The sequence below is a fragment of the Myxine glutinosa genome, unplaced genomic scaffold (genome assembly GCF_964187855.1).
Source record: "Myxine glutinosa unplaced genomic scaffold, kmMyxGlut1.1 SCAFFOLD_1109, whole genome shotgun sequence".
Classification (NCBI taxonomy): Eukaryota; Metazoa; Chordata; class Myxini; order Myxiniformes; family Myxinidae; genus Myxine; species Myxine glutinosa.
Genome location: NW_027617204.1, coordinates 22501 through 42663, shown reverse-complemented (window position 1 = coordinate 42663; position 20163 = coordinate 22501). Strand labels below are relative to the sequence as shown.

Below are 20163 nucleotides of genomic sequence, written 5' to 3'. Positions count from 1 at the left end.
TTTTCGAGAATTTTTTTTTTTTTTAATCGGCCCTTAAGTAACTTATGAGGGGTCAAATAAGGGTTTTTCATGATTCTGAGTTGATTGTTAACATTTATATTTCACCACAGACACTCCTTTGTGGAAAAATAATTTCTAAATATATCTCATTTTCTACTTTGCAGGACATGGAGTCTAGCAATATGGATGAAGACGTTACTCCACCTGTGCTCAATTGCTTCATCTGTGCACGCTCGGATACACCAGCTGAAAGGCTCATACAGGCAACTCCAAAGGGATACTCAACTTTATTGAAACAAGCAGAAACTGTCGAAAATGTTACTGTTGTGGAACGTATGAAGGAGGCTCAAAAGGAAGGAAAACTGAGGTACCACCAGAAGTGTAAAAATGATCTGTACAACAACTTTGTTGCAACCACCAAGAAGTCAGCTCAAGCATCAAAGGCAGAGAAAGAGTCATCAAAGTTGAAGAGAAGACGCACTATTTGTGAGTTCAGTTCATCAACTGGCTGCAGTTCTAGAAGATCACAGTCAGTTGACCTCCTGTATAAGGATGTATGCATTCTTTGCAACCAACCAGCCCAGCTCTACAAAAATAATCCAGCACAAGCTAGAAAGAAATACAGAGTGCCAGATAATTTGACTGCAGATACACTGAAGGCAAGCTTGCTGAAGACAGCACGGAGTCGCGGGGATGACTGGGGCACTGAAGTCACTGGACGCCTGGAAGGGATCAACGACTTGGTAGCAGAAAAAACACTGTACCATTTGCGATGCAAACTTATGTTTGCGAGAGGTGACAGTTTGTCCAAGACTGATGAGGAAGGAAAAAGGAAGAGAGGACAGAGGAGTATTTATGAGGAGCGAGAGGCAGTTTTTATTGAATTCTGCGAATGGTTAGACTCAGAATTAGAGCATGGGGTAATGAACATGGACCAAGTCCATGAAAAGCTGCAGGAGTTTGATCAGTCACCAGAGAAGAGTCTTTCTTATTCAAAGCATTGGCTAAAGATAAAACTTCTAGAGAAATACGAAGACACCTTGTATTTCACAACACAGGAAAGAAGGGCAGATGTACTCTGTCTCAAAGATGGCACCGACAATATTCTGCGAGAGCATCATGCTAATCTTGACCATGGAGATGAGAAGACTCAGATCATAAAGACGGCACTCAAGTTCATATCCAATCATATTGCCTTGATTGATTTAGGTCCAAAGTCATACCCCACCACACACAGTATGACTGACATCGATAGTCAGCTGACACTTGTTCCTGCAAGCCTTCAGATGTTCTTGAGACCGATTGTCAAGACAGACGAAAGAGTTGCCGTTTGGGGGCAGAATTTTATTAAGGCCTGTCGACCTCGGTCTGGAGTATTGCCACACCAAATGGGGCTTGCCATACAACTTGATCATAGATTTGGGTCAAAATGGATGCTCAACAAGTTCCACCGGCTGGGATACACTGAGTCTTACACGGAGACACAAAACTACAAATACTGCTTCCTTAATAGTAGGAGTGGAGATGATGTTCCAGATACTTCTGGCACTCTTGACACCATTGTGGAGGAAACCGATGAACAGATCAATGATGAGGTTGCGGTTGATGCTGCGCTTGAGGATCAATCAGTGATGACAGCCAAAGTGCCAGCCAGTGAAAGTGAATTGTCAAGTAATGATCAGGTGGTCTTTATGGAGGTTGGGGAAACAAACAATGCAGTCACTCAGTTTGTTGGAGACAATATAGATTTAAACATTGTCTCTATTCACGGAAACACTCCCTTTCACTCAATGGGTTGGATCGAAGTCACCTCTCCGGCACCACCTTTGCCAGATCCACAGACAACAGCAGCTTTCCCCCGGGTGAAGTTGAAGGCACTCGACAAAGCTAAGATCCTGAGAGGAACTGAAGTAAAGATTATTCCATTTACGAACAGGAAACAGATAGGAACGAACGCGATCATGTTTCTCCCCCTCGCTGAGCTTTCCTCCTCCCTGGCTCATGATCAGCCACTCCTCACTCCAGGTGACACACTCTGGGCAGCGGGGTGGGTGATCAAAGCCAACGATCCTGAGTTCCCACACTCCAACTGGAATGGCTGGATGAAGAGAATCCATGCTAATGATGCAAAGCAGAGCACACAGATCGAGTTCCTCCCAGTTATTGAAGGAGACCCTAATGACCTCAACACCATCTTCACCACTCTGAAAGAGTGCATAACGGCGCGCTGGGGTCGCTATAGTGACCTTTGATCTTCCGATTTGGCTGAAGGCTGTGAATATAATAAAGCAGGCAAATCTACCCGTCATTCCAAGGTTGGGTGGTTTTCACCTGCTGAAGTCTTATCTTGGATCAATGGGTAACATCATGGAAGATTCTGTACTACTAGATGTGATCCAGTTGATCTATCCTGGAAGTACGACAGCCAACCACATCATGGATGGAGGATGTTTTGACAAGGCAATCCGTGTTCACCTCCTCATCGATGCAGCCATCTATCAACACATCATGAAACTTGCCTTCACTGAGGAGGAGCGTGGTGACATGAAGACCTTCATGGAGAAGGTGGCTGATGGGAAGATGGGAGCCAGACACTCAGACCCAGTAGTGCCAGTGTTTGAGCAAAGGTTTGAAGAAACCTTCAAATGACTCGCAAAAGGAGGAAGAACACCTGCACTCTGGGTGGAGTACCACCACATGGTAGATGTGATCAAGGTCTTTATCAGAACCGAGCGACTTGCAGACCACAATGGGCATCTGTCCTGCATTGTTACCAAGATGCTTCACATCTTTGCCGCTGCAGGCCATCATCAGTATGCCAAGGGCGCACGGCTGTACTGTCAACTCATGAAGGAACTAGAAACTTTGCCTGCTTACAAAGACACCTTAGAACGTCTCACTGCCCACGGGAACCACGTTGTCCGTTACTCAAGTCATGAGTGGTCCGGCACATGGTGTGACATTTGCATTGAGCAGACATTAATGAAGGCAGCCAAGTCACAAGGTGGACTGAGCAGAGGAAGAATGAGAAACAGTTTTTCTGGCCACAAATGCTGGGTGCTCACCCTCAGTCACCTGTCTGATGTCAACCGGCGGATGGAGGAGGACGTCAGTAAACATGTTCCAGTCCACAGAGACCTTGCCAAGACACAGATGAAGCGAGATGCAGAGGCAGTTGAACTTGTCCTAAAATGGTTTGAGGAGATCAAGCCATTCGACAACGATAGAGACAAGGAGTTGCTCATGTCTTTCTCAACAGGATTCACAAGCACTGGAGATGATGCAGTCAATGCTGAGAGAGCAGCTGAAGTTGGGATGGAGATGCAGATCAAGCTGGATGGACAGTCAGTGACGTCGACCATGGATGTCAAGTCAAAGATAAAAGCCCTGTCATCACTAAGAAAATTTCCCTTGGTCAACGAGAAAAAGATTCACCTTGACTCACTAAAGTTGTTCAACTGACTGATCATTTTCGCCCAGCGGGATATGACAGTTGAGACAAGCTTACAGTATGAGCTGACTCCCTTCCCATTGTCCCTGTTCAGCAACAAAGATCAGAAGATGAACAAGGCAAACAAGGCAGACTTTTCAAATACAAGCCTGAAGGCGTTAACTGATCCACTTGACTTGACTAACCAACCCTGCTGCACCCTCGTAATTGATGGCGGATGGCTTGTCTACATGGTGAAGTGGGAACAACGTCAGACCTGGCAGGAGATCGCCAACAGTTACCTGAGCTACGTGCAGTATCTGGGCCGCTGCTCCCAGAAGATCATTGTGGTCTTTGATGGCTACAGCAGATCACCAACAGATCACGACCACATCCGGCGTACCAAGAATTCCTGCTGTAATCTCCAGATTCGACCGGATATGTCCAACTGGACCCCAAGAGCAAAGTTTCTGGACAACACTCATAACAAGAGTGAGCTCATCCACCTTCTCTCTTCAACCTTCCGAAAACATCACATCACTGTGGAGCAGTGTGACAATGATGCTGACACTACAATTGTGAGAGAGGCATTGGCTGCTGCTTCAGATGGCTCTGTTGAGGTCAGTACCATTTGTGTCTTCAGTTAGTATAACTATTGGATGGAGCCCGGGGGGAGATGGGGTAATTTAAAAATAAGAGAATTCACACTGTTGAAAAGTTAAATCTGTTCTTGAACGGTTCATTATGCTTTGTACATGTTGTTATATTTTCAGGTGCGGGCAGAAGATGCAGATGTGCTGGTAATGCTGGTGCACCATAGCTAAAGACAGCCACCATCCACTCTTCTTAACCACATCAAACGGCTCTTATGACGTCCGAAAGATCAAAGAATCTCTCTCCGAAACACAGAAGAGCTACCTGCTCTTCTGTCACGCCTTCACGGGGTGTGATACGGTTTCTGCAATCGCTGGTCATGGGAAAACAACTCTATTTGCCAGGTAATAATGATAATACTACTATTACGTCGGCAAATAATACTAATACTAATAATAATAATAATTATAATCATTGTCATCATAGTATAAATGTTAAAAATAATAATAATTTTATTTCTGTTTTACATTATACTTTACTTGACATAGACCTGGTGCTTTTTTTTAGGTTTTGCGAAGGGGACGCGGCTGAGTACATCGACATCTTCCTTGACACAGAAGCCACCAAGGAAACAGTGATTCAAGCTGGTACTGTGATTTTGAAGTACATTTACCATGGACGAGATACTACATTGGGTGAAATTCGGTACAACATGTTCTCAAGGAAGGCAGCGGCAGGAGTGATCAAACCAGAGACTCTACCTCCAACAGAGGGTGCAGCTGCACAACATTCACTCCGTGCCTACCTGCAGACCCGGGACTGGATCCTTCTACAGAGCATGTCTCTGAACCCCAGTGACTATGGATGGACAATAGGTGTGCATGGGTATGAGCCAGTTCCAACACTGGACCCCACGGCTCCTGAGGAGCTATTGCAGTTCACGAGTTGTAATTGTCATGGAGATTGCAGCAACCGGCGATGCAGCTGCAAGAAGAATGGGGTCACGTGCATCTCGGCCTGTGGAGTCTCTAATGGCATTACATGCAGAAACTGCAGTCATGATGTTGTTGAGTCTGAAGAAGACATAGACAATGACTGTTGAAACTTCTGACATTGTGAATGGGAAATAACTCTTGAGTATTATATATGTATGTGAAATAAAAGCTACTTTGTGTGTAAATGTAAAAGTGAAAATATAAATGTTAACAATCAACTCAGAATCATGAAAAACCCTTATTTGACCCCTCATAAGTTATTTAAGGGCCGATTTAAAAAAAAAAAAAATTCTCTAAAATAATTTTTCGGTACCCGAATTCAACAGCTTTTTTCTGGGTTTCCCACGGGAGTTGAACTTCAACATTTTAACACATGTTATTACACACCTTTACAAACATATTGGTGAAGAAATTTTTTGGTAACAATTTAGTTAACAGATTTGTGAAATATCTCATAAAATGCCCTTACTAGATATAGGGCTGGCAGGATGGCCTAGACCTAGAGGTACACACTCCAAAATAAATACTTATAATAACTAATTTGTGAGGAAATGTGGGAGATGATTATAAAGTTACCTTTTAAGAACTGTAGAAAAGAGAAAAAATATGTAAAAGTTCTATTTATTCAAAGGCTTTGTGATTGCAATACACATGCACACCATAATCCACATTTGAACAACCAGTGCAAACAGTCAAGTTACTTTAGATAGTAGGTTTTAGACAGCAACCGCTCAGGGTAGTACTACCGTTCAGACTTAGGATAGTTAAAGTGGTGCCCGGAACCATCTTACACTCTCTGTATCAGGATTGCTGGTCTTGGTTTCTGTCTCACTCAAACTATAGCTATCGGGCTAGCTTCAACCTCTCTTTCCTACAAACAAACATCATACACTTTTCTTCTCTTTCATTTAAGGCCTGGCATCCATGAGGGCTATATAGTCCGTGCCTGGAGCCTTCAACAGAAAAAATAAATAAACAAAAAAAAACACAACCATCTGCATTTATCACATCAAAAGCTGTTCTTCAAATACGATGTCTAAATTAGCAAATGTACATCATAAACGAGGCATAATCACCTTTGCATGACTACGAAGCAAATTTTGTTAGAATCCTTTTTGATATGAACACAACTTCACCTGACCAATAAAGAAGGCCAAGAAGACCAACATTGCATCCTCACTTGCTTCAAATGTAGTCAACAGCTCAACCAGAGGGGGAACACAAACAACCTAATAATTATATAATTATTTTTTCTACAAAAACCTTTAATAACAAGAGAAAGAGCAATCAGAGATTGCAAACCCTTGCCAGGATGTATTTTCAGTGGTTTTTAAGGCTTTTGTGTTAAAACAAATATGGCGGCCGAACCAGGTGACTGATGACGTCATCCTTTTTTTTTTTTCTAAACTCATTTATTCCTAGATTATGCTCAATAAATTTCATCTTGATCGGATGAAGTTTTGTACTTGTCGAATTATGACGTCATAATGGAGGCACCTATGACATCATCATTAACATATTTTATTCCGCATGGAGAGCTCTTTACAATGAGCCATGTCTCAATTTTTTCTATTCAGCACTTTCGGAGATATAGAGGTGCAAAGTTTTTCGATTTTTCCAAGATTTCTGGGCCCGTTGCTTTTTCTGGTCTTCATCAATGATCTCTCCGACTCTCTTGAAAATCCTCTCTATCTCTTTGCTGATGACCCCACTCTCTGCCGCTCCATTCCTCATCCCTCAGATTAGCAGTCTGCAGCCTCCTCACTCTCTGCAGACCTGGACAAAATCACTGACTGGGCAAACAAGTGGAACATGTCTTTCAATCCTGCCAAATCTCACACTCTTACGATGTCTCTCCGAAAAGACCGACTGGACAACCCTCCCATCCACTTTCTGAATAATCCTCTCCAAGAAGTTCTGTCACTCAAGCTTTTGGGTCTCACTATCTGCCATGATCTTTCCTGGGAAAACCACATTTCAAATCTGTCCTCCAAAGCCAGTCGCCGACTGGGCATCCTCCGTCGTGCGAAGTCCTTTCTTGGCACACCTGAGCTCCTCACCACATACAAGGCTTTCATCCGCAGCTCAATAGAATACTGCTCTCGTCTCTGGGCTGGTTCTCCTGCCTCACACCTAGCTCGTCTTCACGCTGTTGCAACCAAAGCGTTCAGAATCATTGGAATCTCCCGTGATGAAGCTACCTCCGAGGGCCTTTCACTTACTCACCGCAGGCAGGTTGGTGGTCTTTCTGTCTTCTACCGACTCCTCTCCGGCCTTGCTCCTCCAGCTCTCCCTGGGCTCTGTCCCCCAAATATTCCTAAAGGTCGCACAAGATCTGCCTGCAACCCTCTTATGGTTAAACTTCCAAAATCAAGACTCTCTGCTCACCTTCACTCTTTCATTCCTCTTTTCTCCCGCCACTGGAACAAACTCCCCCACTCCCTTCAATCCCACTCCTCCCTCCAGGTCTTTAAAACAGCTGTTCACCACCATCTCTTATCTTCCCCCATCCAAAACCTTGATCTGTTCTACCCCCACTAATTTCACCCCAAAACCTCTTTTTAGAAATACCAACTACTTTCCTGGAAGTCCTTGGTGTCCTTGTGTTTATACTTCTCCCACTCCCCCCCCCCCCCTTCCCACGCCGCCTCCCCCCAAGCCCTTTCCTTCCCACACGTTCCCGATGTCCCTCACAAATGTTGTGTTTATGTACTTCCCCTTCTCTCCCCATCTTGTCTACTGCTCCCCTTTTTATACACTTTGTTTGTTTGTCTGTTTGATTTGTTTGTGTGATAAATGTTAGCGCTTTCACGAGCCTCGATTATGTATACAAAAAAAAGAAGATGGCGGCCGAACCATGTAACCGATTACGTCATTATTATTTTTTTCTCCACCAGTTTATGCCGTCATGGCGCTCAATAAATTGCATGTTGATTGGATGAAGTGTTGTACTTGTCAAACTATGACATCATTGAGGTACATATGACATCATGAACATATTTTATTCCCTATGGAGAGCTCTTTACAATGAGCCATGTCTCAATTTTTTCTATTCAGCACTTTCGGAGGAGCTGCAAAGTTTTTCGATTTTTCCTCGATGACGGCCGAACCACGTGACCTATGACGTCATAATTATCATTAAAAAATTCTACAGGTGGAGTTGCACATAATAGCCTGCGAAGCCGGTGTTGTGAATGAATGCGTACGTATTATGTTGAAAAGCCAGATATTGCTGGATCCTTTGAGAATTTTGAAGCTTTGACGCACCAAATCGCTCCATGGAGGCCGCCATTTTGCGGATGCGGAAGTATGCATAAACAATTGCGAAAAAGTTCAATCGGAGTTTGTGTCACCCGTCTTTTTTTGATTCACAATCTTATGTTGAAAAGCCAGATTTTGCAGGATCCTTTGAGAATTTCGAAGCTTTGACGCACCAAATCGCTCCATGGAGGCCGCCATCTTGCGGATGCGGAAGTATGCATAAAAAATTGCGAAAAAGTTCAATAGGAGTTTGTTTCACCCGTCTTTTTTTGATTCACAATCTTATGTTGAAAAGCCAGATTTTGCAGGATCCTCTGAGAATTTCGAAGCTTTGACGCACCAAATCGCTCCATGAAGGCCGCCATCTTGCGGATGCGGAAGTATGCATAAAAAATTGCGAAAAAGTTCAATAGGCGCCCGCGGAACTACGTAACTTCCGGTTAGTGCACCCTTCGCGACCACAGTCGCGACTCTGGGGCATTTTCGAAATTTTTCTCTTCTTTAGTGGTAGATCTAAAAAGCCGAATTGGGTTTCAATCCCATGCTCCCATGCTCAGTAGGTTTGTCTGATTTATGATGTTGTCTTGCACCTACCGGTATAAGCGGTTTACATAAATAAAGCTCGGTTTGATTAACGACAGTCACACATTGCCGTTGAAACGGCGCTATCGTCTGACCTGTCGGCACTGATCTTACTGCAAGCTAACTTCTTCTGGTGGAGGAAGCTGCCGTGCCCGGAGAGAACCAGTCCTGACAGCGATTGAAGTTAGAAGACTACACACATACTGTGAAAACGTATATTCTCTTAAAATAGGCCCTAAGCGAGCACATCGTACAGTTACTTCCTGAAGCTTCTTGTGACATTTATTTTATGTAGGTATTGGGGAGGACTGTCTGCTCTTCTCTTTTACCAGGTAGGGCAAAGGGGGGCATTAGGCTCCACTACATTGTAAATGCATTATATTTACCTTCAAGATTTACAATGTAGTGGAGCCTAATGCCCCCTGGAGCTTAATGCCCCCCTTTGCCCTACAGTACCTACTACACCTACCTACTACCAACTACCTAACCTACTTATGCCATAGTGATGGGTGAAATAGTGGCAAGAGGCTTTGGCTTCGCCGGCTCATTGCGGCTTTGCAGTAGGGTACTGGTATGATCTGGATCTGGATTCGGATATGAGAATTATTTGATTTTTAAAGTGATTCTTCACCATTGGGAGATCGGGCCAAAAACGATACATAGCGGGATATCTCAAAAAGTTGTGGATGGATTTGGACGAAACTTGGTGGAGAGGTTGGGTGTGTGAGAAGGAAGAATCCAATCAAATTTGGTGAAGATGAACCGGAGAATATGGATTCGGATATGATAATTTTAAAGTGATTCTTCACCAATGGGTAATAGGGTTATGGATCCGGATCCGGATCCAGCTCATAGAAAATATAGTGGGCAAAAAATATTCCACCAACCCACTCTTCCAAGAAAATAAATAATGCAAATCATCCGATTAAATCATTAAAGGGTTAAAAATAGGGCACTGTAGCGGACACGATGGCTCGCTGGCGCGGTGACATCATTCCGCGCACCAAGAGGGTAGGGTGTCTGTCGGCCACGCCCGAGGAGTAGGCGTGGCCTCGGGATATATACGGGGCGCGCAGCCCCGAGCACCTCGGTGCTATAGTTGAGCTTTGGAATAAAGACTCTTTTTGGTTACCCGCGTTGTTGCTTATCTTCTTGGCAAACAAGTCGTGCGCATAGCACCGCACTTCACTGGTGACCTCGAGGCTGGTTCAGCCGCCGCTGACCAACAGAAAGCGCCAATGTCAAACAACGCGGTCGCGGTGAAGCTCCCTGAGTTTTGGTAAGCTCAGGCCGAGGTATGGTTCGTGCAGGCCGAGGCACAGTTCCAACTTCGAGGCGTAACGGCGGATGAGACGCGTTATTACCACGTCATCGCCGCCCTCGGGCCCGGCACAGCCGCCCGAGTCGTGTCCGTCCTGCGGAACCCACTGGCCGACCACAGGTACGAGGTGCTCAAGCGTCTCCTCATCGCCACGTTCGGCCTCACGGAGTGCGAACGGGCCGACCGCCTCCTGGACCTTCCCGAACTCGGCGACACACGACCATCGGTCCGGATGGACTACATGTTGTCGCTGCTGGGTGATAAAGCCCCAGATTTTTTATTCCGGGCGCTCTTTCTACGCCAGCTACCGGCACAGGTACGCCTCGCGTTGGCCGGTTCCAAAATAAAGGAACCCCGCGCTCTGGCCGTCGAGGCCGACAAGTTTTTCGCGGCTTGTGACACGCGGGCGAGAGTCGGTGCGGCCGTCGCGGATCCCGAGGCTGATGCTGCTGCACACCTCGTGGATCCCGAGGCTGATGCCGATGCACACCTCGTGGCCGCCGCCACGCCCCACCCACCACCACCGCGAAAACTGCGGCCTCCGCCCCCGCCGCAAACCTGGTGCCGTTTCCACGCCAGGTTTGGCCACAAGGCTAGGAATTGTTGCCCGCCATGCTCGTTTGGCAAGTCAGGAAACGCCCGGGCCGGCGCTCGGTAGCGGATTTGAGCGTCGGCCTTTCCGGCAGCCTCCTTTTTGTCATGGACACCTTGTCCGGGCGTCGCTTCCTCTGCGACACAGGCGCACAGGTGAGCGTTATCCCAGCCTCCATGCCCGACAAGGGAACCGCGGGCCGGGGCCCCGCGTTGCTTGCAGCCAACGGTACACCCATACGCACATTCGGGAAGCGCTGCCTCTCCCTGCGGTTCGGAGGGCAACGCTTTCAATGGACGTTCGTAACCGCCAGCGTGCCATGGCATTGCTCAGTGCGGACTTCCTATGTGCAAATGGGTTGTTGGTGGACGTGAAGCACAGACGCCTCGTCCAGGCCGAAACGTTCAGCTCGCTTGTTTGCGCGCTGAGCAGTTCGTTGGGCAGCTCCCTGAGCGGCTCACCTAGCGGCTCGCCAAGCAGCTTGTTGAGCGGTTCGGTCCCGGCGAGGTTGGTCTGTACGCTTCCGGCAGCGGACGAGTTCACCCGCCTCCTCGCCAGCTTCCCGGCTCTCACGCGGCCCACCTTCTCGGCGGTGGCCGTCATGCACGGGGTGGAACATCACATCCCCACCGTCGGGCCACCGGTCTACGCACGGGCACGCCGCCTCGAACCGACGAAGCTCGCGGTGGCGAAGGCGGAGTTCGCTATGCTGGAGCGGCTGGGCATCGTATGGCACTCCAAGAGCGCTTGGGCGTCGCCACTGCACATCGTGCCGAAGCCCGGCATGGGATGGTGGCCGTGCGGAGACTACCGCCGCATTCAGGACTTTTCCGCCCGGTTGGCGAAAATGTCCTTCTTTTCTAAGGTGGACCTCATCCGCGGATACCACCAGGTCCCCGTCAGGCCGGAGGACATACCGAAGACGGCCGTCATTACACCATTCGGCCTCTTCGAGTTTCTTCGGATGCCCTTCGGGTTGAAGAATGCGGCTCAGGCGTTCCAACGGTTGATGGACAGCGTCTTGCGCGACTTGGATTGCGTTTACGTCTACCTGGACGCCATCCTCGTCGCAAGCGCGTCCCGCGAAGAGCACCTCCGCCACCTCCGCACGCTCTTCGAACGCCTGGGCCAGCATGGCCTGATCGTAAACCCCGCCAAGTGCCGGTTCGGCATCGCCGAAATCGACTTTTTGGGGCACCGCGTCACCAGGCACGGGGCCACCCCCTTACCGGCAAAGGTGGAGGCGGTCAAACGGTTTCCGCACCCCCGCACGATCAGGGGGCTCCAGGAGTTCCTGGGCATTGTGAACTTTTACCACCGTTTCCTGTCCCGCGTTGCCCAGCTCCTGCGCCCCCTGCATGAGGCCCTCCGGGGGAAGCCGGGCAAAGGTGACGTTGTTTGGACCGAGCAGATGGACGCGGCGTTCGCGGGCGCGAAGCTCGCCTTGGCTAACGCCACCATGCTCGCGCACCCGGCGCTCGATGCACCGATCGCCGTCACCACCGACGCGTCGGACTATGCGGTGGGCACGGTGCACGAGCAATGGGTGCGTGGTGCTTGGCAACCGCTGGCGTTTTTCAGCCGGCAGCTTCGCCCGCACGAACGCCGGTACAGCACCTTTGACCGCGAGTTGCTCGGGCTCCACCTGGCGGTCCGGCACTTCCGCCATCTGCTCGAGGGCCGTTCGTTCACGTCCTTCATCGACCACAAGCCCCTGGTCTTCGCGATGGCCAAGGTCGCCGAGCCATGGTTGGCCCGGCAACAGCGTCACCTCTCGGCCGTGTCTGAGTACACGACGGACATCCGGCACGTCGCGGGAAAGGACAACCTGGTGGCGGATTGCCTTTCCCGGTCTGTCGCCCACGCGGTCCACCTCGGGATCGACTATGCCCGGATGGCGGCGGACCAGACCGCCGACCCCGACGTCCAGGCCTTGCGGACCGCCGTCACGGGCCTCCACGTCACCGAGGTGCCGTTCGACGGCACGGGCACGGCCCTCTTGTGCGACGTCTCCCTCGGGCGGCCTCGCCCCATCGTGCCCACGGGCTGGCAGCGCCGGGTTTTTGACGCCATCCATGGCCTGTCCCACCCGGGCACAAAGGCCTCCCAGAGGCTGGTCGCCGACAAGTTCATCTGGCATGGCCTCCGGCAGGCCGTCCGCGATTGGACCAGGACGTGCCTCGCATGCCAGCGCGCGAAGGTGCACCGCCGTACCCAGGCCCCGTTGGCCCCGTACACGGTGCCCGAACGTCGGTTCGACCACGTTCACGTCGACTTGGTGGGACCTCTGCCCCCCTCGCGGGGTTTCACCCACGTCCTCACCATGGTGGACCGCACCACCCGGTGGCCGGAGGTCGTGCCTTTGGCGGTGGACGGCGCGCAGGCGTTCATCGCCACCTGGGTTGCCCGGTTCGGCGCCCCCTCGGACATCTCGTCCGACCGCGGCCCCCAGTTCACCTCGGAGCTATTGGGGGGCGGTCGCGCAGGGGCTCGGCTTCCAGCTGCACCGCACCACGGCCTACCACCCCCAGGCCAACGGCCTGTGCGAGCGCTTCCACCGCTCCTTGAAGGCCGCGCTCCGGGCCACCCTCCGCGACGGTGGCTGGGTCGACAGGCTCCCCTGGGTCCTGCTGGGCCTCCGGACGGCGCCCAAGGACGACCTGCGCATATCCGCGGCGGAGTTGGTCCTCGGACAACCACTGCGGGTGCCGGGCGAGTTCCTCCCCGACTCCACGGCACCATGGTCCGCGACACAGCAGCGCTCCGCGCTGCAGGAGACCGCCCGGAGGTTCGCCCCGGTGCCGACGGCGCACCACGGGTGCCCGCCAACGCACGTCGCCCCGGAGCTTCGCACGGCGGAGTACGTGTTCGTCCACCACGACGCCCACCGGACACCGCTGCGGCCCCCGTACGACGGGCCCTTCCGCATGCTGGAGACCGGGGCGAAACACTTCACCCTCGACATCGGCGGTACTCCTGACCGCGTTTCCGTGGACCGCCTCAAGCCGGCCCACCTCGACGTGGACCACCCCCTGCCAGTGGCTCGGCCCCCGCGGTGGGGCCGCCCCCCGGCGGGCGGACCTCCGGCACCGCCCAGCCCCGCCGGCACGCCCCCCCCCCCCCGGTCCGGCACCCATCCCAGGTGCCGCCGGAGGCATCCCAGATGACATCCCGGCATCCCAGACGCCGCCAGCCGCCAGAGGGCGCTTCGGCCGGGTCATCCGTTTGCCCCGCAAACTGACCCTTCAGGTGCGCGGGAATTCTGGGGGGGGGGCGCGTGTGGCGGACACGATGGCTCGCTGGCGCGGTGACATTCCGCGCACCAAGAGGGTGTCTGCCACGCCCGAGGGGTAGGCGTGGCCTCGGGATATACACGGGGCGCGCAGCCCCGCCCCGAGCACCTCAGTGCTCGAGTTGAGCTTTGGAATAACGACTATTTTTGGTTACCCGCGTTGTTGCTTATCTTCTTGGCAAACAAGTCGTGCGCATAGCACCGCACTTCAGCACCTTCGTTTCACCATCAGCGTCTCCCAGATAGGAGAGGGGTGCAAAAAGTTTTGTCACGACGAAGGTCACAGCCGCCTTTAATCTAATCTCTGCTTTTGCAGGACAGCCTAGACGAGAGCAATGCAAACTGCAAGGTGTCAGCCATTTATCCGAGGTGGCAATCTCGACCCAACTATAAACTGCCGTCCTGGTGCCTCGCAGGCAGAACGATTGCGAGGCAACAATGTGTGTGTTTCGTTCCTCGCATCGTCACGTGGGCGTTAAGCTGGGTGTCCGGTGGTCGGCTAGCATTAGATGGACGTTAAAGATCCCTCGGTATCCTTCGTGGAGAGGAGGCGAGTTATCGCCGGCGTCCTGAACAAGTTACACTACAGGGTCCTTCCTGCCCATGCTGTACGATAGCGTGAATGACGAATTGGCGCCATTGTGGAATGTGGATTTTATTCGTTCGGTAATGGTAAACCTCAATGTGTTTGTGTGTTAAACCATTTATTATGTTTATTTACTTATTCTTAAACGTGTGTTAAGCTTGAAAAGCCATTTATTTGCTGTTTGCCGAGACGGTGACGAGGTGGCCGAGTGGTTAAGGCGATGGACTGCTAATCCATTGTGCTCTGCACGCGTGGGTTCGAATCCCATCCTCGTCGGTACTATTTTAAATGTCGAAATGTTATTGTTTTAAATATCCGCTTTTCCATAAACGTTTCCTTTTTCATGACTTCCTCGATCCTCGTTTTAACAAAGCGATTCATTTCTTCTCTTCATTCGTGTACATTACACCGACGACCTTACGTTGTTTCCCTGATCCTCTCCATAACTATTCACATCATTAATCAATTTCCCGCGGTTCTGCTTCTAATATTCGATCGATTATTGATTTTTGAAGTTCCAGACATTAAATAGGACGTCGATTCACAGAAAAATCCTGTTATCGTGTGACATTGATCTCCACACGAACCTCCTGAGAACATTCAATTGATCTTAGTTCGCCACAAGATGGCGCTCTGTTTAAACAAAACGAGAACGAGAACATTCTCCTCATTTACACATTCATTCTGGCTCAGGAGGTTCTCACAGGTATCTGAGGAAGCCTCTCGTCGGTGCATGAAGAAACCTTTCTCAGATACTTGTAGTTGTTCCTTCAAGCCGAGATACAGTAACGGCATCTATGTGTAACATAGGGGTACCCTCAGGGCAGGATTTAGACATGTGGAGGCCCCCTGGGCAGCCTTCAGTGGTGGAGGCCCACCCTACCTTAGAATACTAATTACTAAAAAGGATTAAGAATAATATAAATCTTTGGGAAAACACCAGCCACGATCGCGTAAATGCGAAACACACCCTCGCGCTGGGGAGGTTTTGACGCATTTAATTCAGTGCGTAAATTGGAAACCGTGTTCGAGGAAGCCGCGTTGGAGGAAGTTTTACTGTACATTTTCCTAACAATTTTTTTTTTCATGAAATATGTGGAGGCCCCCTGGTTGTGGAGGCCCCTGGGCAACTGCCCAGGTTGCCCATTCCTAAATCCGGCCCAGGCATACCCTATCCTCTACGGAAGCTTTCTCCCAGGTGGTTGGTGAATTTATTTGTGGTAAACGTTTCAAATAGTGAATCGAAAACATAAACCCGGTGTCCTGACGTCATAGTTCCTCAGCGTTTTCCCGCCGCTACCGAAGGCGGACGGAAGTTGTGTTTTCATCCCCTTCCTGACTATCTGTCTGTGAGCACGATATTTCAATAAGTTGTGGACGGATTCGGACGAAACATGGTGGACAGGTTGGGTTTGAGACAGGGACGCGTTGATTCGATTTTGGTGAAGATCCGGATCCGGATGCAAGAATTTTGAATATTGAAGTGATTCTTCACCATTAAGACATTGGGCCAAAAACACTAAATAACACGATATCTCCAAAAGTTGTGGACGGATTATGACAAATCTTAGGGGAAGAATTGGTTAGGTGACAAGAAGAAGCCGATTTAATTTTGGTTCAGGTCCGAATCCAGATCCAGCCAATCAGTGGGATAGAAAACTTGGGCTGGGGGAGGTTGACAGGGTAGAAAAGACTACGTTTTGGATTGGTGAAGATCTGAGATGGTGGTGAACAGCTGTCTTGAAGACCTGGAGGGAATAATGAGATTGAAGAGAATGTGGAAGTTGGTTCCACATTTGGGGGAAAAGGAGGACCAAATGAGTGGAGGTGAGCGGTGATCCTGGATTATCGGAGTTTCATCAGAAGGGGGTTGATGGTGGACTGTGTGAGCCCTGCAGAAATCTTGGAGAAAGAAAGAGCAGAGGGTGGAGTCATAAGCAAAGAGATAAAGAGGATTTTCCAGCGATCTTCACAAAGATTGGCCTGTTTGGTGTTCACATCTCTTCTCTTGGCTCATAATGTTGGCATTTCATGATGAAATTCCATGTATCTGTATTGATTTTGACATTATCTCCTCATTCTTGTTCTCCTTGTAATTCATCTACATGTCCACCAATTTCTTCGTATTTCGTATATAGCTCATGGCTGCGAAAAGCATCATTTGCTGAGGTAGGGGCGGAGCTTGGGGGGCGTGGCTGTGCCCTGCATACGTCGCCCCCTGTAGGTTAGGGTAGGAATTTTGAGTTTGTTCAGGTGCCGGCGGTAGCTCGCCTACTCTTTGCAAAGGATATCGTAGGATCCTTAACGTCCAACAAATAATGCCGGAAGTTAAGTGATTTTTCCCCTCAATATCTCCTCGTGCTTGTTACCTCCGCCACAGAATGTGGATGGAGGTTATGCTTTCACCCCTGCCTATTTGTCTGTGTGCAGGATATCTCAAAACGATTTGCACTAGCCATGACAAAACTTGGTGGATGATTTGGGTAGGTGACAGGATCAAGCTGATTTGATTTTGGTGAAGATCCGGATACTGTATTAGAATTTCTAAAGTGATTCTTCACCATTGACAGATTGGGCCAAAAACAATATATTGTCCTGTCTCCGGCGATTAAGACCGCCGGATGACGAATAGCTGAACGTTTTTACTCCCGAGGCGGCCTCCCGAATATCTCTGTTGTGAGCACGTGCGAGATGGAGGCTGCAAGACATTTACCTGAACGGAACACACGGGTTTATACCGAAACCACAACGAATAAACGAACACGACAAATAAAATGCAACAATAATGAATTTATTGAGAATAAATGAGGGAATGAAAATAAAGGCTGAGGTAAAATAAGTTCCTAATCCACGCAGTCTCGAACACACACACAGGGAAAAGCTAATGAAAAGAAAAGGAAATCCCCTTTTCAGCACTCAGCTAGTCCCAATAGGTCCTTTAAGGAGCATGGCGGCTGTTGAAGCTCAATGTAGCCACTCGCGCGGGAAGCGCTCCAAAAATGGCGATGGCCCGAAAGCGCAGCGCGCGAATCCTGAAGACGATTTCCCTCTCCAGTTGTGGCAATGCAGTCAAAAAACAACAAATGCGTAAAAACAGGTAGCTGCTCCTTGAAGGACACCGCACACTCCAAAAGGCAAAAAAAAACCCAACGCTTTCACAGAAATCACACCAACACAACCAAGAAAAAATGGCCAGCATCTTGTCTGAGCAATATCGAGAGACTCCTCTTCTTCACTCCTGAGAGCCAATCGTCTCGTTCGGCTTACAGTTCGCCGCGCCCACATCCCACGGTCGAATCACGTCCCTCGGGGCATGGCCTCACGGCTTTTCTTGTCCGCCCATTTCTCCGCCTCTCGTGGGCGGGCTTTCGCCCATAAGGTCCTTTGGGCGGGGCTTAGTCCGGGAACCTGTTTCCTTGCAGTTAGCGGCTGTTGTTGTTGTTTAAGGGAAGTTTTGCATGGCCGGCCTTGTCAGCAAAAACATGAGAGGAAAATTACAGAGGGAAAGCACGCACTGGGGAAAATTATCCTTAATCCCTACTGATGAATTATCACAACACCACCCCCGTGTGGTGTACATATAAACAACCTTATGCTACAGTTTCCTTACTTATTACATCGAGATTTGTCCTACGCGTCACACGGCCCAAGCTACAATTATACAGTGCTACCTTCCCTACGGTATTCTTTCCCGATGGTATTCTTTCACCTACCCCCAATAAACGTAACAATAAGGAACAATATTTCAAAAAGTTTTGGCAGAGTCATGACAAAGCTTGGTGGATGATTTGGATAGGTGACCAGAACAAGCCCATTCGATTTTGGTGAAGATCCGGATATTAGAATTTCAAAATGATTCTTCACCCTTGAGAGATAGGGCCATAAACAATATACAGCACGACATTAAAAAAAAAAATTGGACTAGTCATGACAAAACTTGGTGGATGAGTTGGGTAGGTGACAAGAACAAGCCGATTGGAGTTTGGTTCCGGTCCGGATCCTGGATCCAGATCCAGCCTATCAGTGGGATACAAACCATAAACTGTTATGGCCTAGCGGAGGTATGCACTCTCTACGGAGTGTCGTTCTAGTTGTCCTTGTAACTCTTCTCCAATGGCACTGGTGTCTCCTCAAGCCCACAATGCTACATCACCACATGAGATCTATGTTCAGGATTGTTAAATATCACGTTAAAAAGTTAGTCTTTCTGCAGGTGATTTTTCATCCACGACATCATATTATTATAATAGAGCAAATGCATATGGTAAAGTATGTCGCTATGTATGTTTATATTCGACGAAAACGTCTTCTTCTTCAAATAAAATGACCACCCTCTTAATTGCGTTAAGACTGCTGAGACCTCTAAGACCTTTGGCGACCCTTTAATTCCCCCAAGACCCTTCAGACCACCAAGACCCTTCAGACCACCAACAAAACGTCTTCTTCTTCTTCAAATAAAATTACCACCCTCTTAATTGCGTTAAGACTGCTGAGACCCCTCAGACCTTTGGCGACCCTTTAATTCCCCCAAGACCCTTCAGACCACCAAGACCCCAGAAGACCCAAAATACCCTGAAGACCCCCAAAGACCCAAAACACCCCAAATACCCAAAATACCCTTCAAGGCCCTGAGGCTCAAAAAGACCCTGAATACCCGAAGACCCAAAAGACCCCGAAGATCCAAAATACCCCGAAGACCCAAAACACCCAGAAGACCAAAAATACACAAAAGATCCTGAAAACCAAAAAGACGCCAAAGACCCAAAAGACACTGAAGACCAAAAATACCCTGAAGACCCAAAAGACTCTGAAGACCGAAAGTCCCTTAAAGACCAAGAAGAACCAAGAGACCCTTAAGACCCAAAAGCTCCTGAAGACCCCGAAGACCCAAAATACACTGAATACCCTTAAGACCCAAAAGCCTCTGAAGACACCAAAGACCCAAAAGACCCTGAATACCCAAAACGCCTCAAAGGCCCAAAATACCCTTAAGGGCCCAGAGGATCCAAAAGACCATGAAGACCCAAATGGCCCTGAAGACCCAAAACACCATGAAGACCCAAAACACCATGAAGACCCAAATGGCCCTGAAGACCCAAAACACCACGAAGACCCAAAAGACACCGAAATGGTCAAAGATGCCTACCCCTCTGAAACGACGTGTGGTGAGGCGCGCCGAGCGCGCCGAGTCACGCTAGTTCTCTTGATAGAAATGGGTTCGGAAATACACAAAACATCAGAATTATCGAATCTTTAATGGAAATACCTGGACATTGACCTGTTCTATATTATGTATTACCTTAAAAGTTAGATGATTTATTACCTCTGCCACCAAAAGTGGATGAAGGTTATCTTTTCACCACTGTCTCTCCGTTTTTCCGTTTGTTTGTTTGTTTGTGAACAAAATATCTCAAAAGGTTGTGGACGGATTCGGACAAAATTTGGCAGAGATGTAACGTATGTGACAAGGACGAAATCATTAGATTTTGGTGAATATCAGGATTCGTATC

At 49.2% G+C, this 20163-nt stretch overlaps 1 protein-coding gene and 1 non-coding gene across 2 annotated transcripts; both read left to right on the top strand.

The window, feature by feature from the left end:
* Positions 1 to 1448: 1448 nt before the first annotated feature.
* Positions 1449 to 6183, top strand: LOC137419469 (uncharacterized). Its single transcript, XM_068105512.2, has 3 exons — positions 1449 to 4050; positions 4204 to 4428; positions 4592 to 6183. The coding sequence occupies exons 1-2, from the start codon at positions 3487 to 3489 to the stop codon at positions 4252 to 4254; spliced, it is 615 nt and encodes a 204-aa protein (XP_067961613.2). The 5' UTR covers positions 1449 to 3486; the 3' UTR covers positions 4255 to 4428; positions 4592 to 6183.
* Positions 6184 to 14847: 8664 nt separating this feature from the next.
* On the top strand, positions 14848 to 14929 carry TRNAS-GCU (transfer RNA serine (anticodon GCU)). Its single transcript has one exon. It is a non-coding gene; the product is annotated as a tRNA-Ser (tRNA).
* The last annotated feature ends 5234 nt before the right edge of the window (positions 14930 to 20163 follow it).